This window comes from Astatotilapia calliptera, chromosome 8, assembly GCF_900246225.1.
Source record: "Astatotilapia calliptera chromosome 8, fAstCal1.2, whole genome shotgun sequence".
In the NCBI taxonomy this organism is placed as follows: domain Eukaryota; kingdom Metazoa; phylum Chordata; class Actinopteri; order Cichliformes; family Cichlidae; genus Astatotilapia; species Astatotilapia calliptera.
Window position 1 is genome coordinate 21,089,659 of NC_039309.1, and position 21,587 is coordinate 21,111,245.

A 21,587-nucleotide genomic window follows, 5' to 3' on the forward strand; every position below is an offset into this window, starting at 1 on the left:
GGCTTTCACTAGGGATTTATATCTCTTAACAGTACATCTTACATCAAATTTCTCACAAAACGTCTCATGCTTTAATAAGACCCCATTATCATCCATAAAAGGTCTATACAGGCCAGAACATCCAGACTGGCCAACAGCCTGTATCCACAGGCTGTGAGGCTCCTGAACTCTCTGCCCCCCTCTCACGGACAATAACCATATCCAACTTCTTAATAGCAATGAACTGGTCTGCATTGGTGCACCATATCTTTATTCTCTTCCCCCTCCTGCCCCCCCCCCCCTCTTTCTTAAATAGATAACTATCATATCTGATATCATATCTCACAGTACAATAATATTGAATGGGTTGCATTGTTGTATTTTGTCATGTTTCTCAGGTCTTTGTCTGAATTTCTACGAACATTATTGCTAAGGATTGTCTTATTGCATTGGAGTCACACTGGGTTAAATATGTACACTTGGGTTTTAAGGGGTATTTATTATTTTCTTCTTTTTTTGGGGTTGTATGGAAGCCCCAAACGCAATTTCATTGTTCTTGACAATGACAATAAATAAATAAATACTAAATACTAATACTAAATGAGCTACAGCCCAAATCCCTTTAGATCTCCATTCATCCACGTACACAGATTTCCTACACAAACGAATATACCTGTTGTTCCATATAGGGGTATTGTGAGGAGTAAAGTTATGTTTGTAGATTAATTTCCAGTAGAGAAGGACCTGCTGATGGAAAGCTGAGAGTTTAACAGGTAACGAACTGCAATCAAAGTCACAACGTAACAAAAAGTCTATTCCACCCATTTTGCCAAAAATCACACTGGGAATAATGTTCCAAAAGGAAGTTCAATGATTACTTGGTCATGAATGCTTGAGCTTTGACAAAGAATCGCACACTTGTTGGAAAGTGACGCAAACAGAAGCCAGCGCGAGACCACAGGAGAAGCGGGAGTTGCGCTACAGTCTCGAGCTACAAAAACAGTGATAGTGCGTTAAGTTGAGACAAAGTCCAGCAGTTTTTCAGCTCGAAGCTCTCAGAGCTGTTTTCAGTGAGCTGCTTCTGCTTGTTGAAGCATGACTGAGACAGAGTTATACACGCTGTACAAAGGCGTCTATGTGCCTTCAAGTCTCCATCCGCCCGAGAGCCTCAGGTACTACGAGGAGTTTGCGTTTCGTCCGGATGACATCCTTATTGTAACGTACCCCAAGTCTGGTGAGTGATCGCGGTTCGACTGCAAATGGTTTCTTTTATGCTAAAGAGGGGTTTGTTTCAGTAGGCTGGAAGAGGATTTTTCAACCTGTCGTTTTCTTATTATAAGCAGCAATAACACTATATAATCGTCCTGGCGTTGGTCTAACACGTCGTTTAAAACAAGGATTGCTCTTAGTTTCCATTTTATGCGACCACGTTAATGGTATGTATTTAGCATTAAATTTCATTGTGGGGTTTATTTTAATTGTGGGAACCTTGTTGGAAAGCTCTCATCCCCGACTGTCCGTTGAGTCTCCGGCAGAAACAGGTCTGTCAATGCCCGGCGTCTAAATATATGCAATTCACTCCAAACCTGAGAACCTCATTTCTCTGGATCACAGTGACCGTCTGCCACAAAGTTATTGACGATGCTTCCATGTATATTTATGCCTAATGTCTTTGAGTTGACTACAGTCTATAGAAGCAATGTATGAGGGTTATAAAATACATAAATTACCTGTTTTATACACTGTTAGAAAAAGCATCTTGAAAAAATGGTAATATTCCGGCAGCTGGGGCGCCAAAATACGACCGTATAATTACAGAAAATAACTCCCGCATAAAAATACGGTTATTTCCAGTAATGAAAATACAATTAGTTGCGCTAATTTGACATGGGATTCTGCCTTTTCCAAGTGCTTTTAGACATTAAATTAGGAACATTTTTACGTGATCAAACAATGAAATTACCTATAAACAAGGTCACTGAATGTGGAAATATGAATCATAATACGTAAATGTACAGAAATATACAGTTAACAGTTGGTTTAAATAATAATTGATTGCATGCCCTGGGACAGACTGACAGAGGCGAGGCTGCCATCACTAGTAGGCGGTAGGTGAAGAGTCTTGACCACGGACACAACGACGGAGAGTGTCCGAGCCGGGGCGTGAACCGGCAATCTTCTGATCACAAGGCGAACTGCCAACTCTTGAGCCCCGAACGCCCTAACTAGTAATGATAATAATACTTATGTGATGAAACACAAGCTTATAGGGATCGTGTTATATACTTTTCCATAGCATTACATTTGAATTCAACAGTTCAATCTTTCAAATAACAGACAGATATTTGTGAGTTCATGATACATTTGTGAATGTATTTTAACAATCTAAATATGCATATGCACAGACAGATACATTTAATAATCATGACAATTATGTTGTATTACATTACAGTGATTTAACGTTAATTTACATTCAAAATGTGAAGTCAAAGTCTATTTACATAACTTTAATGATATTCTAGAAGAACAGAACATTACTGTAAAATGCAGTAAAATACCTTCATATTAGGGTTTTTTCCTACGGTCGCAGCCATACCCGCGACCTTGTTGTTAGTTCACATTCATTGGCCGATGCTTAGCGTCATGTTATTTATATTAATTGCAATTCCTACCTCTACATTTCTTTTTCAAAATATATAATTAGCACAGCGCGTCCGTGCAATGTTTTACATTGTGGCATGCAGAGAAATCTTAACCCCAAGCTGGTAGGGGAGCTCTTTATTAAAACACTTGTGGTGCAATGTGCCTCAAGGTTCAACAACAGCACAACAGAAGTCACTCATGGTACAGCACTCTCTCTACAAAACAACTGTCAGTGACGCTGCACCACTGCGTAAACACAACATTCAAGATAACAGTTTAAAGTAACGTAACCATAAACAATGAAACAAGAACATCTAAACAGCAGCACATGTCCCAAAGCATGATGGGAGACACTTCTGGATGTATTTTTACGATCTAAATATGCATATGTACAAAAGAATTTATTTAACAAACAAGTAAATTGTGTTTTATTACATTTACAGTGATGTTATGTTATTTTACATTTGACGTGTCAGATCACAGTCTACTTATGTAAATGTAATGATGTTCTAGAAAAACAGTACACAACTGTAAACTACACAGTAAAATAATTTGACATTACTATTTTTTGGAACAGTGTAATACAGTTACCGTGGCACAGAGCAGCTGTACCTGTATTAGTGCATTATACCTGCATCCTTTCTTCATGTTATGTACAAACCCCTCGTAAAAATAATTTCAGTACATTCTATTTATCAAGATGAGCAATAACATAAAAAAAATCACAGAACCACTTTTTGGCTGGTATTTCTGAAGAGACGGACCCTATATACCCTATGAATGTGCTGTGTGGTACTAAGGCTCAAAAATGTCTTCTGGCACTTTTCTTTATGTTTTTGTTAAAGGTGCTGTGACAATAGATATGACTTTACATGCTACTTGCCCTTTTAACACAATGAATCATGTCCGGTTGATTTTTAGTCATAAAGCCACAGACAGCAGAGCTTTTCTACCAGCAGCTGGGGGTGGCTGTAGCTCAGCTAGTAGAGCAGGTCACCTAATGATCAGAAGGTTGGTGGTTTGATCCCCGGCTCCTCCAGTCTGCATATCAAGTATCCATAGGCAAGATGTTAACTCCTGCTAACTAACCAGTTGCTCTCTGATGCGTCCATCAGTGTGAATGTAGTTAGAGTGCTTGTGAGAATAGGTGAATGTAGTATGTTGTATAGAGTGCTTTGAGCACTCTTGGGGAGTACGATATAAGAATCAGTGTATTTACAACTTAAAATGTGATGTTCAGTACCAGAATGGTGTTTTTTACTTGCAAAAACAGAGGAATACAAGTGAAGTTTTATTAGAGTTTGGACATATTTTCTACAAAGTATTTGTGAACACCAAAAACAATCAGCAGGCGATAGATGGATTTAAAAGGACAGACAGGAAGTGGACTAGATCAGCTCTGTCTTAGACAGGGACTTTAGCTTGGATAAAATTAAAAAAGTTAAATAAATACAGTGCTAACTGAAGAAAATGGATGGCTTATTGTAGTTTTAGTTTAAGCTTTCTCATTATTACAAGAGAAGAATGCATATTTAGGGAACTGTGTACAACTGGTTCATTGTCAAGCCAGCATTCAGTTTTGCTAGAATGGCAGGACAGATCTGAGCAGCACAAACGAAACTTTTTGCAGCACAAACCAGCACAAATGTTTGACATCAACTTTTTTAAATTTGACACTCAAGTTTGCCAGTGTCATGAAATGAGGTGAGCGAGTTTCTGCTGACTACTGTGGGCCTATAGTAAATATTTGAATACTGCATTAAGCTCGCTTTGTACAGAAAGATCTTTTAGTAACAGACTCGTGAGTAGAACATAAAATGCCCACAGACTGTCCGGACCATACTATGCACAATCACAAGGTAAGGCAAACAAGTGAAACATATATCTGGTCTACTACATTAAGGTGAAAGATTCTGGAACTCGCTCATTTCTAAACCCTGGTTATTGTCACGGTTCTGGGTCTGGGGACGCAGGGTTTATGTTTTCTGGTTTTTGAATATTCTTTGATTTAGTGTTATTCATGTAATAGTCTTTGTATTTCTTGTTTCTTAGTTATTTTCTGTAGTTTCTATGATTTAGGTTGTGTTTATGCCTTTGCTGTATTCCACATTTCATATCTAGTCACCCTTTTCTCTATGTTCATGCAGCTCCTCTGTCCAGACTATGTTCCCTCCTTCTCCCTAGTCAGTCATATCTCCTGGTCTCAGTGTCAAATCCACGTCATACGTTCACACCGATCATGCTATGACAGTGTGAACGGCACAAATCCGATATTTTCAAATCCGATCTGGGTCACTTATGTGGTACTGAATCCGATACATATCCGATGTTTCAGAAAGCGACTGCTGTTTGAACGGTCAAGTCGCATTAAATCCGTCTTTTACGTCACTGACACAAGACAGACGCCAATTATCAGCGCCGGAGAAGCGCCCGATAAGACATCGTGAATGCTTCCTGGCCATCCGGTGAAACTGCTGGGAAGACAACGTTGGAGAAACGTGAACATTTTATTTGTACTGTATAATCTGCAGATTCTGACAGAAATCTGCAACTATCCTTTGAAGCAACGCTCCTCTAAAACAGCAATAAGGATCATTATTAGGTTATTTACATTATTATGGAAATAACAAAATTGGGAAACGTGAAGTCCGAAGTATTTATATTAAGGGCCATCAGTCAAACAATAGTTTGCTCTGGGTCTAAACAGAGCGCGTTGTGTGTGACGTCTTCTTTTGCGCATGCGGGCCGCTTTGAGCGTTCACACTAGAGCGCGTTTGCTGTCGCATTTTATTTGTAGTGTCAACAAGCAGACAAAAAAATCGGATTTGATCAAAAAATCGGAATTGAGCATTAAGACCTGCAGTGTGAACGTAGCCTTAGTCTGTGTCTCATGTTTCCTGGATTATTTTGATAGGTCCTTGTGTAGTGCTTGCTTAGTGTGTTTAGGTTTGCTTCCTCCCTGACTCGTTATGTTTGAGTACTCCCAGCTGTGCTGTCCTCCCGTGTCTCATTCCCTCATTATCCCTTTGTGTATTTAAGCCATTTGTCTTCCTCTGTTTGCTGCCGGATTATCTGCGTATCTCCCCTTGTGTTTCTATGTCTCGCGTTTCCCATTCTCCAGGTTTCCATGTCTCAGGTGCTCAGGTCTTTAGTTTCTTTGTACTTGTTTTTAAGGTTTCTCCCAGTTTAGGTTTCTTAGCGAAACCTAGTCATTTAGTCATTGTCACATTTGGCTTTGTTTGACTTCTGCTCCGCCATAACAAAGGCTCACTTTCAGTTCAAGTTCTGTTCCATCTCCAATGCTTGCGTTTGGGTCCTCTCACTCATAAGGAATACCGTCGTGGTCATAAAGATTGTAGCTAGCCGGCTACAAAGCCTGGTTTCCGGCTTCCTCTTTGTAGTGGACTTTCTCCGACCTTTGATTACGTTTCTCCTGAGCCTGGAAATTTAAAGTCTGTGTTTTCAGAAACAGAATCATCTGCTCTAAGGACTTAAAGAACTGTGTTACTCCCACTCCTCCCTGTGCTCACTCCTCCCTGGTCTGGAATAATAATTCCAAAGATTGTTTATTCTGAGACTGCGTGACTGTGAATCAGAATCAGAATACTTTATTGATCCCTGGGGGAAATTATTTTTTGTTACAGTGCTCCATTTTAAACCAACATTAAGACAAGACAGACAATACGCTAACTAAGAATAGTACAATATATACAGTGGGGCAAAAAAGTATTTAGTCAGCCACCGATTGTGCAAGTTCCCCCACCTAAAATGATGACAGAGGTCAGTAATTTGCACCAGAGGTACACTTCAACTGTGAGAGACAGAATGTGAAAAGAAAATCCATGAATTCACATGGTAGGATTTGTAAAGAATTTATTCGTAAATTAGGGTGGAAAATAAGTATTTGGTCACCTCAAACATGGAAAACCTCTGGCTCTCACAGACCTGTAACATCTTCTGTAAGAAGCTTTTCTGTCCCCCACTCGTTACCTGTATGAATGGCACCTGTTTGAACTCATCATCTGTATAAAAGACACCTGTCCACAGCCTCAAACAGTCAGACTCCAAACGCCGCCATGGCCAAAACCAAAGAGCTTTCGAAGGACACCAGGAAAAGTATTGTAGACCTGCACCAGACTGGGAAGAGTGAATCTACAATAGGCAAGCAGCTTGGTGTGAAAAAATCAACTGTGGGAGCAATCATCAGAAAATGGAAGACATATAAGACCACTGATAATCTCCCTCGATCTGGGGCTCCACGCAAGATCTCATCCCGTGGGGTCAAAATGATCATGAGAACGGTGAGCAAAGATCCCAGAACCACACGGGGGGACCTGGTGAATGACCTGCAGAGAGCTGGGACCAAAGTAACAAAGGTCACCATCAGTAACACACTACAACGGCAGGGAATCAAATCCCGCAGTGCCAGACGTGTTCCGCTGCTGAAGCCAGTGCATGTCCAGGCCCGTCTGAAGTTTGCCAGAGAGCACATGGATGATACAGCAGAGGATTGGGAGAATGTCATGTGGTCAGATGAAACCAAAGTAGAACTTTTTGGTATAAACTCAACTCGTCGTGTTTGGAGGAAGAATAATACTGAGTTGCATCCCAAGAACACCATACCTACTGTGAAGCATGGGGGTGGAAACATCATGCTATGGGGCTGTTTTTCTGCCAAGGGGACAGGACGACTGATCCGTGTTAAGGACAGAATGAATGGGGCCATGTATCGTGAGATTTTGAGCCAAAACCTCCTTCCATCAGTGAGAACTTTGAAAATGAAACGAGGCTGGGTCTTCCAACATGACAATGATCCAAAACACACCGCCCGGGCAACAAAGGAGTGGCTCCGTAAGAAGCATTTGAAAGTCCTGGAGTGGCCTAGCCAGTCTCCAGACCTCAACCCCATAGAAAATCTGTGGCGGGAGTTGAAAGTCCGTGTTGCTCGGCGACAGCCCCAAAACATCACTGCTCTCCAGAAGATCTGCATGGAGGAATGGGCCAAAATACCAGCTACTGTGTGTGCAAACCTGGTAAAGACCTATAGTAAACGTTTGACCTCTGTTATTGCCAACAAAGGTTATGTTACAAAGTATTGAGTTGTATTTTTGTTATTGACCAAATACTTATTTTCCACCCTGATTTACGAATAAATTCTTTACAAATCCTACCATGTGGATTCATGGATTTTTTTTCCACATTCTGTCTCTCACAGTTGAAGTGTACCTCTGGTGCAAATTACTGACCTCTGTCATCATTTTAGGTGGGGGAACTTGCACAATCGGTGGCTGACTAAATACTTTTTTGCCCCACTGTACATATACATACATACATACATACATAAGTCACTTATAAATAAATATTTGGAAAAGAAACATGTGTAGTTGTAGCAGCAAACAGTGTGTTAAGTGGATGCGTTGTACAGGGAGATGGCCACAGGCAGGAATGATTTCCTGTGTCGTTCAGTGGTGCTTTTCGGTAATCTCAGTCTCTCACTGAACGAGCTCCTGTGACTGACCAACATGTCATGGAGTGGGTGGGAGGTGTTATCCAACATTGTCTTTATCTTGGACAGCATCCGCCTCTCCGACACCACCCTGAGGGAGTCCAGCTCCATCCCCACAACATTGCTGGCCTTACGGATCAGTTTATTAAGTCTGTTGGCATCTGCGACCCTCAGCCTGCTCCCCCAGCATGCAACAGCATAGAGGATCGCACTGGCCACCACAGACTCATAGAAAATCCTCAGCATTTTCTGGCAGATGTTGAAGGACCTCAGTCGCCTCAAAAAATAGAGACGACTCTGGCCCTTCCTGTAAAGTGCTGTGGTGTTTTTAGCCCAGTCCAGTTTATTGTCAATGTGTACTCCAAGGTATTTATAGTCCTCCACAATGTCAACACTGACCCCCTGGATTGAAACAGGGGTCAAGTGTTTCCTGGTCTTCCTGAAGTCCACGATCAGTTCCTTGGTCTTTGCCACGTTGAGCTGCAGATGATTCTGCTCACACCACGTGACAAAGGAGTCGACCACAGCCCGGTACTCTGTCTCATCATCCCTGCTGATGCATCCAACCACCGCAGAGTCATCAGAAAACTTCTGAAGATGGCAGGTCTCTGTGCAGTGGCTGAAGTCTGTGGTGTAGAGGGTGAAGAGGAAGGGGGAGAGGACAGTCCCCTGTGGTGCCCCTGTGTTGCTAATCACCTTGTCAGACACACACTGTGGGAGACGTACATATTGTGGTCTTCCTGTCAGGTAATCAACAATCCAGGACACCAGAGAAGCATCCACCTGCATCGCTGCTAACTTATCACCCAGGAGGGTCGGCCTGATGGTGTTGAAAGCACTGGAAAAGTCAAAAAACATGACCCTCACAGTGCTCGCCGGCTGGTCCAGATGGGTGTAGACACGACTGAGCAGGTAGATGATGGCGTCCTCTGTTCCGAGACGAGGCTGATAAGCGAACTGAAGGGGATCCAGATGTGGTCTTACTATGGGTCGCAGCTGGTCCAGGATGAGCCTTTCCAGGGTCTTCATGATGTGGGAGGTCAGTGCCACGGGCCTGTAATCCTGGGGGCCACTGGGACGAGGCGTCTTTGGTACAGGGACGAGGCATGATGTCTTCCACATCACTGGGACCTTCTGCAGACTCAGACTCAGCATAAACAGTTTATGAAAGACTCCACACAGCTGGGCTCCTCAGAAACTGAAACTCCCCTCAGAGGCTGAGCCTGTGACCTCAGCTGGCTCTGCACTCCTGGAGGCAGTGCAGCCTTCTTCTCCTCCTCCGTCAGCTGGGAGCTAGGCGAGTTCATCCAGCCAGCCATCCCGATCAGATTGCATGGGCTGCGCAGCCCCAGCTGCTGCATCCTGAGCCAGCTGTGTGCCCTGCACAGCTCCAGATAGCTCTGCTTCAGCCAGAGGTTTCTGCACCTGCTGGCCCTGTTTCGCCTCAGCCGAGCCCCTGCAGCCTCCTGTTTCAGCTGGAGGCTCACATGAGCCCGCTCAGCCATTGCCTGCCTCAAGTCGCACCATACAGTTTATACCACAACAATAAAATGTATTATTATGACTATCTTCTTCAGTCCTGCTGTCTCCCTGCCGGATCTTCTCCTCTTTCCGTCCTCGTCTGACCTCACCTCGTATCTGCTCCGCTTCCTGCAATAACAGAAGACGCCTCCCTGACTAGCCTTGATTATTAATATTATGCTACTGATTCTATTTATTATTTAAGTTTGGGAAATTCTGTTCGGACACCCTCAGCCCAGTATGATGTGTAAGCGTGTTGCAAAAACCCTCTGCACTCTACATGTTAATCAAGATAATTCAATTCAGTCGAACCGCTGCGCTCTAATATTGGGAGGCCCAAATAAAAGCTAAATCAAAACATGAGATTGTTTCTTTTTTGTAGGTACGACATGGATGCAGGAGATGCTCCCTCTCATCATCAGCGGAGGGGATCCGGCCTCCGTTGAGACTCTCCACAACTGGGACCGTGTTCCATGGCTGGAGGAGAATCGAGCCCTTACCCTCAACCTTGAAAAGAGGCCGTCTCCACGCATGTTTACAACTCACTTCCACTACAGCATGATGCCGCCATCCTTCTTTGAAGTTAAACCAAAGGTAGGTCTGCCACATAGTTTGGTTTGTGGGTCATTAAAGCTGTTAATTCAAATGTGAAATGGGATGTTTTATGGGTCTCTTTAATTCCTGCTATAGAGTAGCAGCTTCTCCTCCTTAATAATAAATAATTGGCATAGATATGCTGGGATTCATCCAGGCATAATCTAAATTGAGTGGTTTAAAACATGAATGTAGCACAGGCAGCCAACATGTACTTGTAAAAGACATGTAGCCAACAGCCCCTAATATTAGCCTGATAAAACACTGAGTATACAACTTGTCGGAGAAAAATGTGAAAGTCTTTGTCAGGTTTCCTCCGCACAGAAAACTGATGTGGAAAGAAAATGAAGTAACTGAAAGAACATTACAACACAATTTAAAAGACACAACAACAAGAACAGAGGATTTGTCATTACTCACCACTGACAGCTTCTTATGAGACCTCAGGCTATTACTTAGTAGTTCCTATAAGAAATACAGGGTTTGTATTCTGCTGTGCCTGTGTCCAAGTGTCTGGCATGGCAAAGTAAGCAACCATACAAAAAAAATCACCAGTGAGAAGGTCTGTGATTGCATGTGAAGGACAGGTTATGAACTCAAAGTGCTTTGTCTGTGTAATACATACATTGTAGTTTTATTTGGTCATAGAGCTACAAACTTAAATGTTGAATGTTTAAAGTGAAGTAATGATTTGTCATTACTCCAGGTCATCTATGTCATGAGGAACCCCAAAGATGTGTTTACGTCTGCTTTTCACTATTTCGGGTCAACTTCGTTCCTGGTGAAACCAGGCCCACAGAGCGAGTTCCTCCAGAAGTTCCTAGATGGAGAAGGTTGTTCTTTTTTTTTACTCTGTATTAGAACAGCAGGTGACATTTAGCCTTTTATTCAGTTGTATTTTACAACTGGTAACAAGAGGAATAAGGATTGATGAAGTTGAACCATTAATGCAGAGACGTTTGCTATTGTATTCATAATAACTCAAAGGGAATCTTTTCTTTTTCTTTCAGTTATATTTGGTTCCTGGTTTGACCATGTGAAGGGTTGGCTCAATGCTAAAGATAAGGAGTCCATCATGTACATCTCCTATGAAGAACTTTTAAAGGTGAGAACAACTGCAAATGCTTTCCAAATAATTTAAACACGAAAAAAAGAGTCAAACACTGAGATTCGTGGTAAGAACATGAGCTGAACGGTGTTTGTCTGCACGGTGCAGGACCTGAAGGACTCTGTGGCCAGAATCGCTCAGTTCATGGAGAAATCTCTGGATACTGGAGTAATAGAGAAGATAGCAGACCGATGCTTGTTCAAGAACATGAAGAAAAACAGCATGTCGAACTACTCGGCTGTTCCTAAAGAAATCATGGACCAGAGCAAGTCTGAATTCCTCAGGAAAGGTGTGTTTTTGTAATACTACTGAGAATGGTTACCGCACCCAACCCCTCTCCCCCCGTCAAACCCCCCCCGAAGTATGTTGGTTTTGAAGCTGTACTGTATGGTGAAATAGCATGAGTTATATCTCTTATCCACCCCCCTATAACTTCGACTGGCATGTCTAAACAGGACTCTGGGAGGAGGTGAATGTGGATGTAGGTTTTAAAATGAAAGTATGCAGGCAGGAAAATGTTGGAGTACCTTGGATTATTGGTAATTTTTTTTGTCCTTGTGTTCCTCCTTTGCATCACCGACCCAGCGCTCTTTTATCAGACTTTTAAAGGTTCTAATTGGTGCAGAAAAAGTTTTGACTCTGTGTTTGCACCTGGATGTGATACCTAGGTTTTAGAAATGAACCAAGAACTTTCTAAATGATCACCTGAGATAGGGTTTGGATTTTTAGCTTATAAGCCTGGTAATAGTACGTAAGGAACTGAGAAAAACTGTAACAGAATTTTACATTTACAACCTAAAATAATAGACACAACAGTTCCTTCAATTTAGGTTTAATTCTTCTCTGTGTGTTGTGTTTCAGGAATTGCTGGAGACTGGAAGAATCAGCTAACAGAGGCAGAAGCAGAATGCTTTGATGCTGTTTACAAAGACAAAATGAAAGATGTCAAATATAAATTTGTTTGGGATTAAAAGACTAAATGAAAGTCATTTCATCATAGAATTAGAGAAACAAAGTAGAGCATTAAATGGTTTGTTGATATGTATTCATGACGTAATTTCGTAGTTATCAACATAAAACTGGTAACAGCATTCTGATTGGTGCAAAACCAAAATCAGCTCTGTTTAAGTGAAACCCTGATGGAGTGAGGGAGTTGTCAGGGTCGATGTCAGTGATGATGTTGAAAGAGTCCGCGAAATAATTTTCCACTAGGCTAGAGAACTGTGAAACTTAAAATATCCAATGTCACTGAATGAGAGTGGCAATAGGACCAGTAAAATGTAACATGTATTTGTTTGTTCTATGCCATTTTGTTTTCTGCTTCCAAACTTTCAAATGATGTACTTTTAACTCAATACCATTTATATTAACTCTTAAGTTGCTTATTCTGCAGATTTTAAAGCATAAAATGTGATAAAAAGCTATATTGTTACAGATAAAGCTACCCCCTGATGCACAAGTAATTAAAAGCATGTGATATAAACATTCAAAAATTATGATCTAGTAATATAGTGCATATATTCTGCATAATTAAAGTATATTCTAATGCTCAAACATTTGTTCCATTACTTAAGTAGATTTATGCCTTTATTCAATATGAAACAGTTTTTACATTTGGGTGCAATGCCACTTTACATATAATACTTTTGCATACGCACACAGGTCTGCACAAGTATGCAAGTTTTCCTGTGCTGTGTGTTTTTCTGGTCAAATGCTCTGAAGTGTCACAAGGAGTTATGCTACCCTCTGTAGCTCAGATCGTACATCTTGTCTGTTAAAGTGGTCACTGTGCCAGATTAAAGCCCTAAAATCTTGCCTAAGTCATGTTTGTTAAATGTTACTACATGTACAATATTGTTAGAAAGAATGTACAAGCTAGCAGTGTATGGGACATCAATGATAACGTGGTGTAAATCATAATTGAGTTCAATGCAATGTTACATCACCAGTCATCTGAAGGCTGTTACGTCCCCTGGCTAGTCTAGGGGGTTGAAGGGACGAACATAAAGGTGGATAGAGAAGGAGGAGCCAAGATGGTAATTTTAGAAGGTTTATTTAATACTGGTGATGGGATTTGGGGTCAGACTGAGGTATAACGTCAGGGAGAGCCAAGGCCAACATAACAAACAAAACATCCCTGATGTAGAAATAAAAGAAACTTGCCTAACTCCAAAGAAACAACATATACAACCTATAACCATAACCTACCTAACAACACATAAACAGGAGAAAACAGGTTGTCAAAACAAAAGGCAGCTCTCCCCTACAAGCCGTCTGAACATGAAAACAACAATGCTCATACAAGATCCAAAGGCATGCAAGCCTGCACAGGTATGGCAACCAAAATAGCCAGAAGGCACAGAAGCACAGCTCCACAGACCTTAAATAGTGCTCTGCTGATTACCAATTAGCCGGACTCTGCGCAGCATCCAATCGGGACAGAGGAGGTGGAGCCTGGACAAAACAAAGGGTTAGTAGGGAGAAGAGACATCCTCCTGGGGGATGTAACAAGGCACTTTAGATTATAAGGTAAAGATCATTCAGTATAAGACAGAAAACAGCAACAATCAGACTATCCCTTATGAAAAAGCCCTTGGAGAGAGTGGGAAGGAAGAACTATTTAAGCATGAAAATACATCTTGCAGAACCGGACTCAGTCTTCTGCCATGACGGGCTGTGAAGTGACCATAAAGACACAGAGTAAAACAAAATGTATGAGAAGATAAAACCAGTGACGGTTAATGGTGTCATACTGATTATCATGTTTGCTTTCACAGCAGTGGGATTGCTGAGCCTCACAGAAAAGAAGGTACTGTCAAGAAAGAATTAGCAGACCCAAAATGATCTGCTTCTTTAGCTTGCTATTTAACCTTCAGTAGCAAGCTGCAAACCTTAACTAAGCAATCATTATGAAGTCATTTGGGCTCATAAACCAATAAATGGTTTAGACAGGGTTTTTTTGTGTGTGGTTCTGAACAGACAGCCTTTGAAAGGTCATGCTGTAAAAGCTGGCTGTAACTGAACGCAAGATTGTTCCATAATTGTTTGTAGTTGTCTGAATCACTACTGCAAATCCTTTTTCTAATAACTAAGTGCAGGGTGGAGTTTAGAAAGAAATCTATATCTGTAAAATTCTTTCTTTGTCAAAACGTGAACTCTTTGCTTTTTCACGTGGGTGCGTAGGGAAAGAATTTACTTAAACTAATCATAAGTAACGATTATGGAATGCCTCTTTCCCCCCCATAGTTTCCACCGCTTTTCTTTTCTTGTTTCAAATGTAACAGATTGCAATCTTTGTAAATATGTAACTATTTAATGACTTAATTTTTTGTATTTCCGTTTACTCACACTTGCAAAATCTTTCCTCTGCTCCACTTAAAGTCAGAGGAAAACTACTGTGCTTTGTCCTGCAGTACACAGTCCTTTTGCTATTTTGCAAAGAACAGTTGTCCAATTAGCGCCTCATTCTATGTCACACCAGTTTTTACAGTGTAATGTCCCTGATGACACATTCTGCTTGCGTTTCAGGGTGACACTGATGTGGTTTCCATTTCCCAAACATGCAGTGAGTGTTGTCAGAAGTGTAAAAGGCTTAAAGTGTTTGATTTGTTTCAATTTAACATTTTAAAACATTAGCGATTTCTTGGTGCCGCATTGTAAAAGAAGTTTTCCACTGTTAAGACTTTGTATTAGCCAACACAAACTTAGTTAAAGTTAGAGCAGCTTTTCTTTTAATTTATTGTATAATAATACAATTATAAGCAATTCATATATTTTTCATTTGTTTTTTCCCCCCCAAAAAATTGGCATTCGGTTGTGGAAATACTTCAGCATTCTTGAGTTGCGTAAAATTGAGCCAGAGATCATTGTAGGACTGAGCAGAAGATCAGCTGTGCCATCCCTTTATGATTTCAGTATTTTACTGAATAATTGTCCAAACAACGAAAGGGTCACAAATTAGGGCACAAACAGATTTTATTTAATTAAAAAATGAGGGAAGTCAGATCCCTCTCCCGTGGAACCAGGTCCCACTTTTGGTTCAGGAGACAGGCACCCTCTCATCTTCAAAAAAAGGCTTAAAACTTTCCTTTTTGCTAAAGCATATATTTAGGGCTGGATCTGGTGACACTGAAGCTCCCCCTGCTGGGGACATCAAGAAGCACTGTGTGTTTATAGAGCAGTCTGTGTTTAATCATTAGTTATTATTCATCTCTGGCTCTCTTCCACTCTGTCTTTTATCCTATTTTTATCCTAATTATATTATGGCTGCCCCTCCCTGAGTGTCCCAGAGGCTTTTTTCTGTTAAAGGGGAGTTTTTCCTACCCACCACTGCCAAGGCTCATGAGGTGCTGTTTGATTGTTGGAGTCTGTTATTGTCTATTATTGAACAGTGTTAAACTTGCAGTAAAAGTTGCCTTGAGGGAACTATTGTTGCTGTTTGCTGCTATATAAATTGAACTGAAACTGAATTTGTCCAGAGTCTGTTGCTATCTGGGCAACTAATCTCACAACTGTCTGCGTCTGATCTGTTTCTCCAGATGTTTATCTTCAGTTGTTGTGACCTACACTTGGCCCTGTCAGGGGCACAGCTCAAAAATTAGATTTAAAAACTAAATGCAAAATTAGTGCATCTAATGGAAATTCACATTACAAAACATTTTATATTTTATGCCACACTTGTATTTTGCCTGTAACAAAATAACAAGCCGATTAAAACGACTCTCCTATTTTTTCTCTCCTGTTTTGTGAGTTAAATATCATGGTCAGCACGGACACAAACATACAATTCCTCCATCCACTGGAAATGGGGTCTCAGAGTTGCTGATCTCAGAGTTAATCAACTCAAGAGTTTACTTTCAAACTCAAAATTTCTTGTACATGCTTCCAGGAATAGAGGACTCAAGTGCACAAGAGTGAAAGTTTAACACGTTTATTGAAGTCACAGAGTCAGACGTGGTTGAACTGGTTGAGGCACCAAACGACATTCCTACAGTAAGTGCAATGATCTTTTGACTACCAAGAGGCTTGAGTAGCAGGTGACACACCTGCATGCCAAGCTGAGACATGTTAAGCCTTTAAGAAAGTTTGTTTGACGTCTATTGGGGTGTTGTCATCGGCATTTTTAAATATTCAACCAAAGAAATGGTAAAACCTAAGTTCAACTTTACACTTTTTTTGTTTGTTGTTGTTGTTTGTATGTGTTTCTGAACTCATAAACAACTGTTTTTGTTTTGTTTTTTATGACATACTTGTTCTTCACAGACACCCACTACAAATAGATGATTTATAGAATAGGATACTGGGGATTACACAAAATATAAAGCGTGTATTCATCAATCTCACACTGAAAAGGGAGTGTTAAAGGGGGAAAGGGGGAGGAAACGGGATCTTAAACAACTTGTTTCAGACACTAGATCAGCAGTTGCTGATAATGTCACTGTCTAACACAAAAGCTGCCCTAAGGCTACCTCACTACCTCAGAATATACATTCACACGTCTCTGAAAACTGTTTATATGTCTGTTTGGTTTTATATGTCAAACTTAGAAACAAAATAGTGACAAATTTGATTGTGAGTGATATACTATTTGTGAGTAGCTTTCGCACATGAACGCCTCTAAAGCAGAGAACGGTTTTTTACCACCTTTATCGAGCAACGTGAATGCAGCTTAGCAGTAGCTAGCTAGTCGGCCAAGATGTTAGCATGCACAATGAGTTTCGATTTAAGATTTTCTACTAAATTGGACTTTTTTAACAGTGTTAAGATTCCCTAATACAAGTGCCGCCCCGATTAATCGCTGTAACTCTTTATATTGACCGACTAATGTCATTATTATTACTTCATAATATTTCTGCTGTTAGTTTCGAATGCTAGCCAGCATAGCGCCGTTGCTAGCCATCATAAGTATCTGTCATGCTTATATCCTGCCGGACAGAGATGTTGAATGCAGGCTAAGACACACGCCCCACAACTGTAACTAAAGGGTTGTTATCGTAATAACAGGTAGATGGACAGCATTTTCACTTAGTTATTTCGTTCTAGGTTGTTGCTTCTTTTTCCACAGTATTTCGTAACAAAATAATTATTTTGAATATATGAATATAAAAGTTGCAATGCAATGACGAGGTACATTAGTGTAAAGTAGTCGTTTCTTAGTGGATGTTTTGTTCTTGTTCTCCGAAGGCTCAAAAGCACTTTCGCTGTACTAAATGACACACTGTAAACCCTGTAGTTTTACATTTGATTAGATAATGTTATAAACATGTCATTTCTGCTCTTATTAAAGAGAGCTCTGAGGACATACAGATATACTGTCTGCTTGACACTACTTGCCTAACTGCACGGGCGGTTGCAGACCTCTGTTTCAGGTAGCTGGGTAATTATCATATATCACAAGACTGGGACAAAAGTCACATGGACTCTCATAACTATTTTACTTCTGCTGAGGTAAACTAGTTAAGACTTGTTACTCTTCGTGGTTTATTGTGATGCACTGAGAAGATCGAAGCACACTGATCACTGTAAGGTATGTTCTCACTGACAGACTATACATATATATACTATTCTGTGTCAGTAAAATAGCCCCGCATTTTTGCCTATATTAAAAGCTATCCAGCCTCTAATTTCCAATATATTTCATGTTAAATTGGAGCTGTTTTAATTGTCCTTAGTTTGATATTTCATGTTAAACATATCAAGAGTTTCAGATAATGAGGTCAGTGTATGTACGAGTAATCCCTGTGTGTTTCAGACTGCTCTGTTTCACCTTTTATTGCTCTTTGCTCAGCATGATGTCATTAAGGTAATATCGCCCGTATATATTCAGTGACACACCTGCTGTTTGTGTTGTTGGTTTGTGAGGGATCTCAAGTGAGGAAAAGAGAGCTAAAAGAACTTGTTTCAGACACTGGATGAAAACGGTGTGGCTGAGATAACTGATTACTTTTTTGGACTGTGAGCTACCCCTCTATAGTTCAAGAGGGTTTTGAACGTCACAGGAGTTGAGCAACCAAACGTGACTGGCAGGAACATCTTAGGCCTTTGAAGTTTCTTGTGTGTGTTTCTGTTTCCCCACGCCTTATTATATCACCACAGGTTGACAGGAAGTAATGTAACAGACAGAGTTTAGTAAGATCAAAACTTACTGTGCTGTAAGTTTTTCAGTGCGAGCCAAATATTCTGGTTAGTTATGATGTAATTATTACATGCACAGCACAAGTATGTACATTTGTATCCAGAACTACACAGAGCTGTGATTACTTTCTGTTTCCTTTCCTTGTGTAATGGATTGTTTTGAGCCTAATCATGTCACATGGCTTATTACCCAACAGCTGATGCAAATCAGCTGAAGCAAAAGCCAGGAATGTGAAACCTAAGGCCTCATGCCCTCTTTGTTTTCTCCCCAATTTCCAGTGTCCAATCAGAGAAGAGTTTTGCTTACTTTACACTGTGTTGTCTTATAAATTCTCAGTCTTCATTAATGCTTTGACCATTTCTGGAAATGTGAGCGTGGGTACATCGCAATTAAGGACAGAGACATGACATACATGCATACATGAGCATGGCTGTTGGTTTCAGTTTCATTTCTCTTCATGCTTGAAACGAAACACAGCAGGGTGGAAGGGAAGGGAGGAGGAGGAGAGTATTTAAGCTTGAACAGGATGTTTCAGGTTCATGTCTTTGTTCAGGGAGAGATGAGTGCAGATCTTATCATTTGAAGGAACAGGTAAGATTGCTCTGATTCCAGCACTTTTGTACCATTGGCTGTATTTTATGCACACATATAACTATTATATAGTCTATATGTTTATAGAGCCTTTTGGTTTTCATAGATGATAACAGTGTAAACTCACAAAGGGTAGTCATCAGCAAACACATTGTGGTTCTTTTGGATAAAACATAATCTGCTTCTGTGGTTAACATGTTCTCACTTATTGCTATTTTGATATAACTAGTGCCATTTTATTCACAGTGCTGCACATTTAGTGTTTGCCACCAGTGATAAAACATTGACTAGTGCACAGGATTAGTAGCCACAACAGTTTGATTTAGTGTTAATTTAATCTTGGACATTTGAGCATTAAAACCTGCATATTTCGCTAGTTTAATTTAAGTAAAACACATTGACACAAAGTCCTTGAAGAAGAAAAGCCAGTAGCTCAAAAGTAACTGGACAAACAACCGTCTTAACTTTAAATATAAAGGAGTGTTTTTAATACTGGTGTGAGAGTCATTAACGATCAGCCTCTTGGAAATGGGAGCGTATGTATAAAAATGGCTGTAATTCCTTAACAGTTAATTTAACTTTTGTTAAATCATTTGAATTAAATTGAAAGTCTGCACTGCATTCACACCATGGTGCTTGATTAAAATCAAATCTACCGTGGTTGTGTTCAGAGGCAAAATTATAAACAGTCTTATTGTCCAACGACTTGTGGAACTGTATGTGTGCTGTTAATTGGAAGCATCTATCTATATTTACAGAGATGGGAGTGATAGATTTCATTTCAGATCATGCGTGATCATAAATAATAAAGACCTTTAGACACCAGACATGTAAAATTTGTGTGAATATTTGGTCTATTAAAAATGTTTTTTTGGAATCACTTCTTCTTAATGCAGCCGTTCACACCAGCAGCGTAATTTCACAAGAGGAATTTATGGCATTTCTTTTTCCAAACTAAGCTAAATTTTTGCTAAATTTGGGCTGTAGCTTAAATCACACACTATTGAATATTTATTGTTGTATTTAACGGTTAAGTTCAGACATGCGATACATGCAATGAAATGCTCAAAGCAACAAAACAGTAGCTCACAGTGTTGAGTAAATACACTACGCATCTTAGAAAGTAAAGCAAACCTAAGGTGGAGGAGGAATGTTTCAAAGCAGACCTGGTGAAGATGATGTTCACCGAGGACTGAGGAATACTGCGCTGCTTTCATCACTCAACAAAAGTTCAACATTTCAGCACTCCCCCCCCCCCCCCCCCCCCCAATATAATTTAAAACGTGAAACATCTCCCACTTTGATTCTGATAGAAATCAGAATTTGTTTAAGTTTGCCTCTAAAACAATACTGACTTGTTTAGGTATTTAATTAAATGCTGTAATGCCTATGAGATGCATGCTTTACTTGCTACCATCTTGGTACTCGGATTCTGTGATGAACTGGTGGACACTAGTTTGTGGTGAATCTGTCTTAATATTTTTATTTTATTATTATTGTGACTATTGATTTCTTTAACTTTGTTGTTGCTGTGGCTTTAAATGGAGTGACACTTATAGGAGTAATTCTTTGGGTTCCTCTTTTGATCTGTCACATATGTCTGACCATGTTTTTGTTGTGCTGTTGTGGGTGATGGATATACATGGTAAAGTTCACATACACGATGTGTTTCAGTTGTTCTTCATCTTCTATGCAACTTCGAAATAGCTGAAGCTGTGCCAGAACTTTTCACGAGTCATTCTATGGAAAATTAGTGAGTGTCACACCCTCAGAATCAGTAAATTTTTGTCATACAATAACTTTTGCATGTCTAATCAAGATACTGAATGTTCATATGTCATACTCCAAAAAATAGTCTGAGATAGAAAAAAAGAAAAAAAAAAGAAAGAAAGTAAAGCAAACCCTTCTTAGTAAAAAGACACCTCACCTATGAATTACCTTCTCACCTTCCTCATGCATGCATCAGCTGGCAGCCACCAGCTTCAACAGCAACAGGCAATCTGCAGCAACTGTTAGTTTTGGCTGTCTGTCTTGTTATGCCAGGCAGGTATTTGGCAATGGCTTTGTAACCTTATGATAAAACAGCTGACTGCTGGGAATGTGAACATGTAAAGTTGAGTCATTCTCTGGGTTAACAAATACCTGCCTTTATTTACATATTCATTTATCATACAATCTAAAACATGGTATTGGAGAACATAAGAAGCCATTGAACTATACATCAAAATAATATAATAATTAATTATATAATTATATTTGACTATAGCCACATTTACACTGGAGCTTTCAGGGCATATGTGTTAGAGACAGATTCTAACCTTGATGTGTAAGTAATTTTAAACACCGTATAAACACACAACATGAAGAACGTGCTCTCAGTGAGTTGGACATTTTTACAGTTGGCTGTAAAAATAAATTTATTAGCGATTACTTAGAGCAGTGGCGCCACCATTTCGAAACTGGTTAATAGCTGGTTAACACATTAAGTACACTGCCAAACACAGTATACA

The 21,587-nt window shown here is 40.1% G+C and overlaps 2 protein-coding genes across 9 annotated transcripts in view; both read left to right on the forward strand.

Moving 5' to 3' along the window:
• Window positions 1-973: 973 nt before the first annotated feature.
• On the forward strand, window positions 974-13,171 carry LOC113027833 (sulfotransferase family cytosolic 2B member 1-like). The gene is made up of 6 exons (XM_026177654.1): window positions 974-1,213; window positions 10,032-10,243; window positions 10,950-11,076; window positions 11,254-11,348; window positions 11,460-11,640; window positions 12,213-13,171. The coding sequence occupies exons 1-6, from the start codon at window positions 1,075-1,077 to the stop codon at window positions 12,320-12,322; spliced, it is 864 nt and encodes a 287-aa protein (XP_026033439.1). The 5' UTR covers window positions 974-1,074; the 3' UTR covers window positions 12,323-13,171.
• Window positions 13,172-17,013: 3,842 nt separating this feature from the next.
• Window positions 17,014-21,587, forward strand: part of LOC113027695 (uncharacterized) — a 45,981-nt gene continuing 41,407 nt past the window's right edge. For 3 of the 8 annotated variants that reach the window (XM_026177380.1, XM_026177386.1, XM_026177387.1), the window contains exon 1: window positions 20,442-20,830. In XM_026177380.1, coding sequence (XP_026033165.1) covers window position 20,830 — 1 coding nt within the window. In that variant the 5' untranslated portion in view covers window positions 20,442-20,829. Of the gene's footprint in view, window positions 17,355-17,380; window positions 17,878-19,008; window positions 19,078-20,441; window positions 20,831-21,587 lie in introns of those variants that run through there. The other 5 variants (XM_026177383.1, XM_026177385.1, XM_026177382.1 and 2 more) reach the window with 5 other exon arrangements.

Excerpts from the sequence above, each read along its gene's own strand:
- LOC113027833 (XM_026177654.1), top strand. The coding sequence starts at position 1,075 with ATGACTGAGACAGAGTTATACACGCTGTACAAAGGCGTCTATGTGCCT. Across the intron at positions 10,244-10,949 it reads TCTTTGAAGTTAAACCAAAG|GTCATCTATGTCATGAGGAA; the intron begins GTAGGTCTGCCA and ends TCATTACTCCAG. Across the intron at positions 11,349-11,459 it reads CCTATGAAGAACTTTTAAAG|GACCTGAAGGACTCTGTGGC; the intron begins GTGAGAACAACT and ends TGCACGGTGCAG.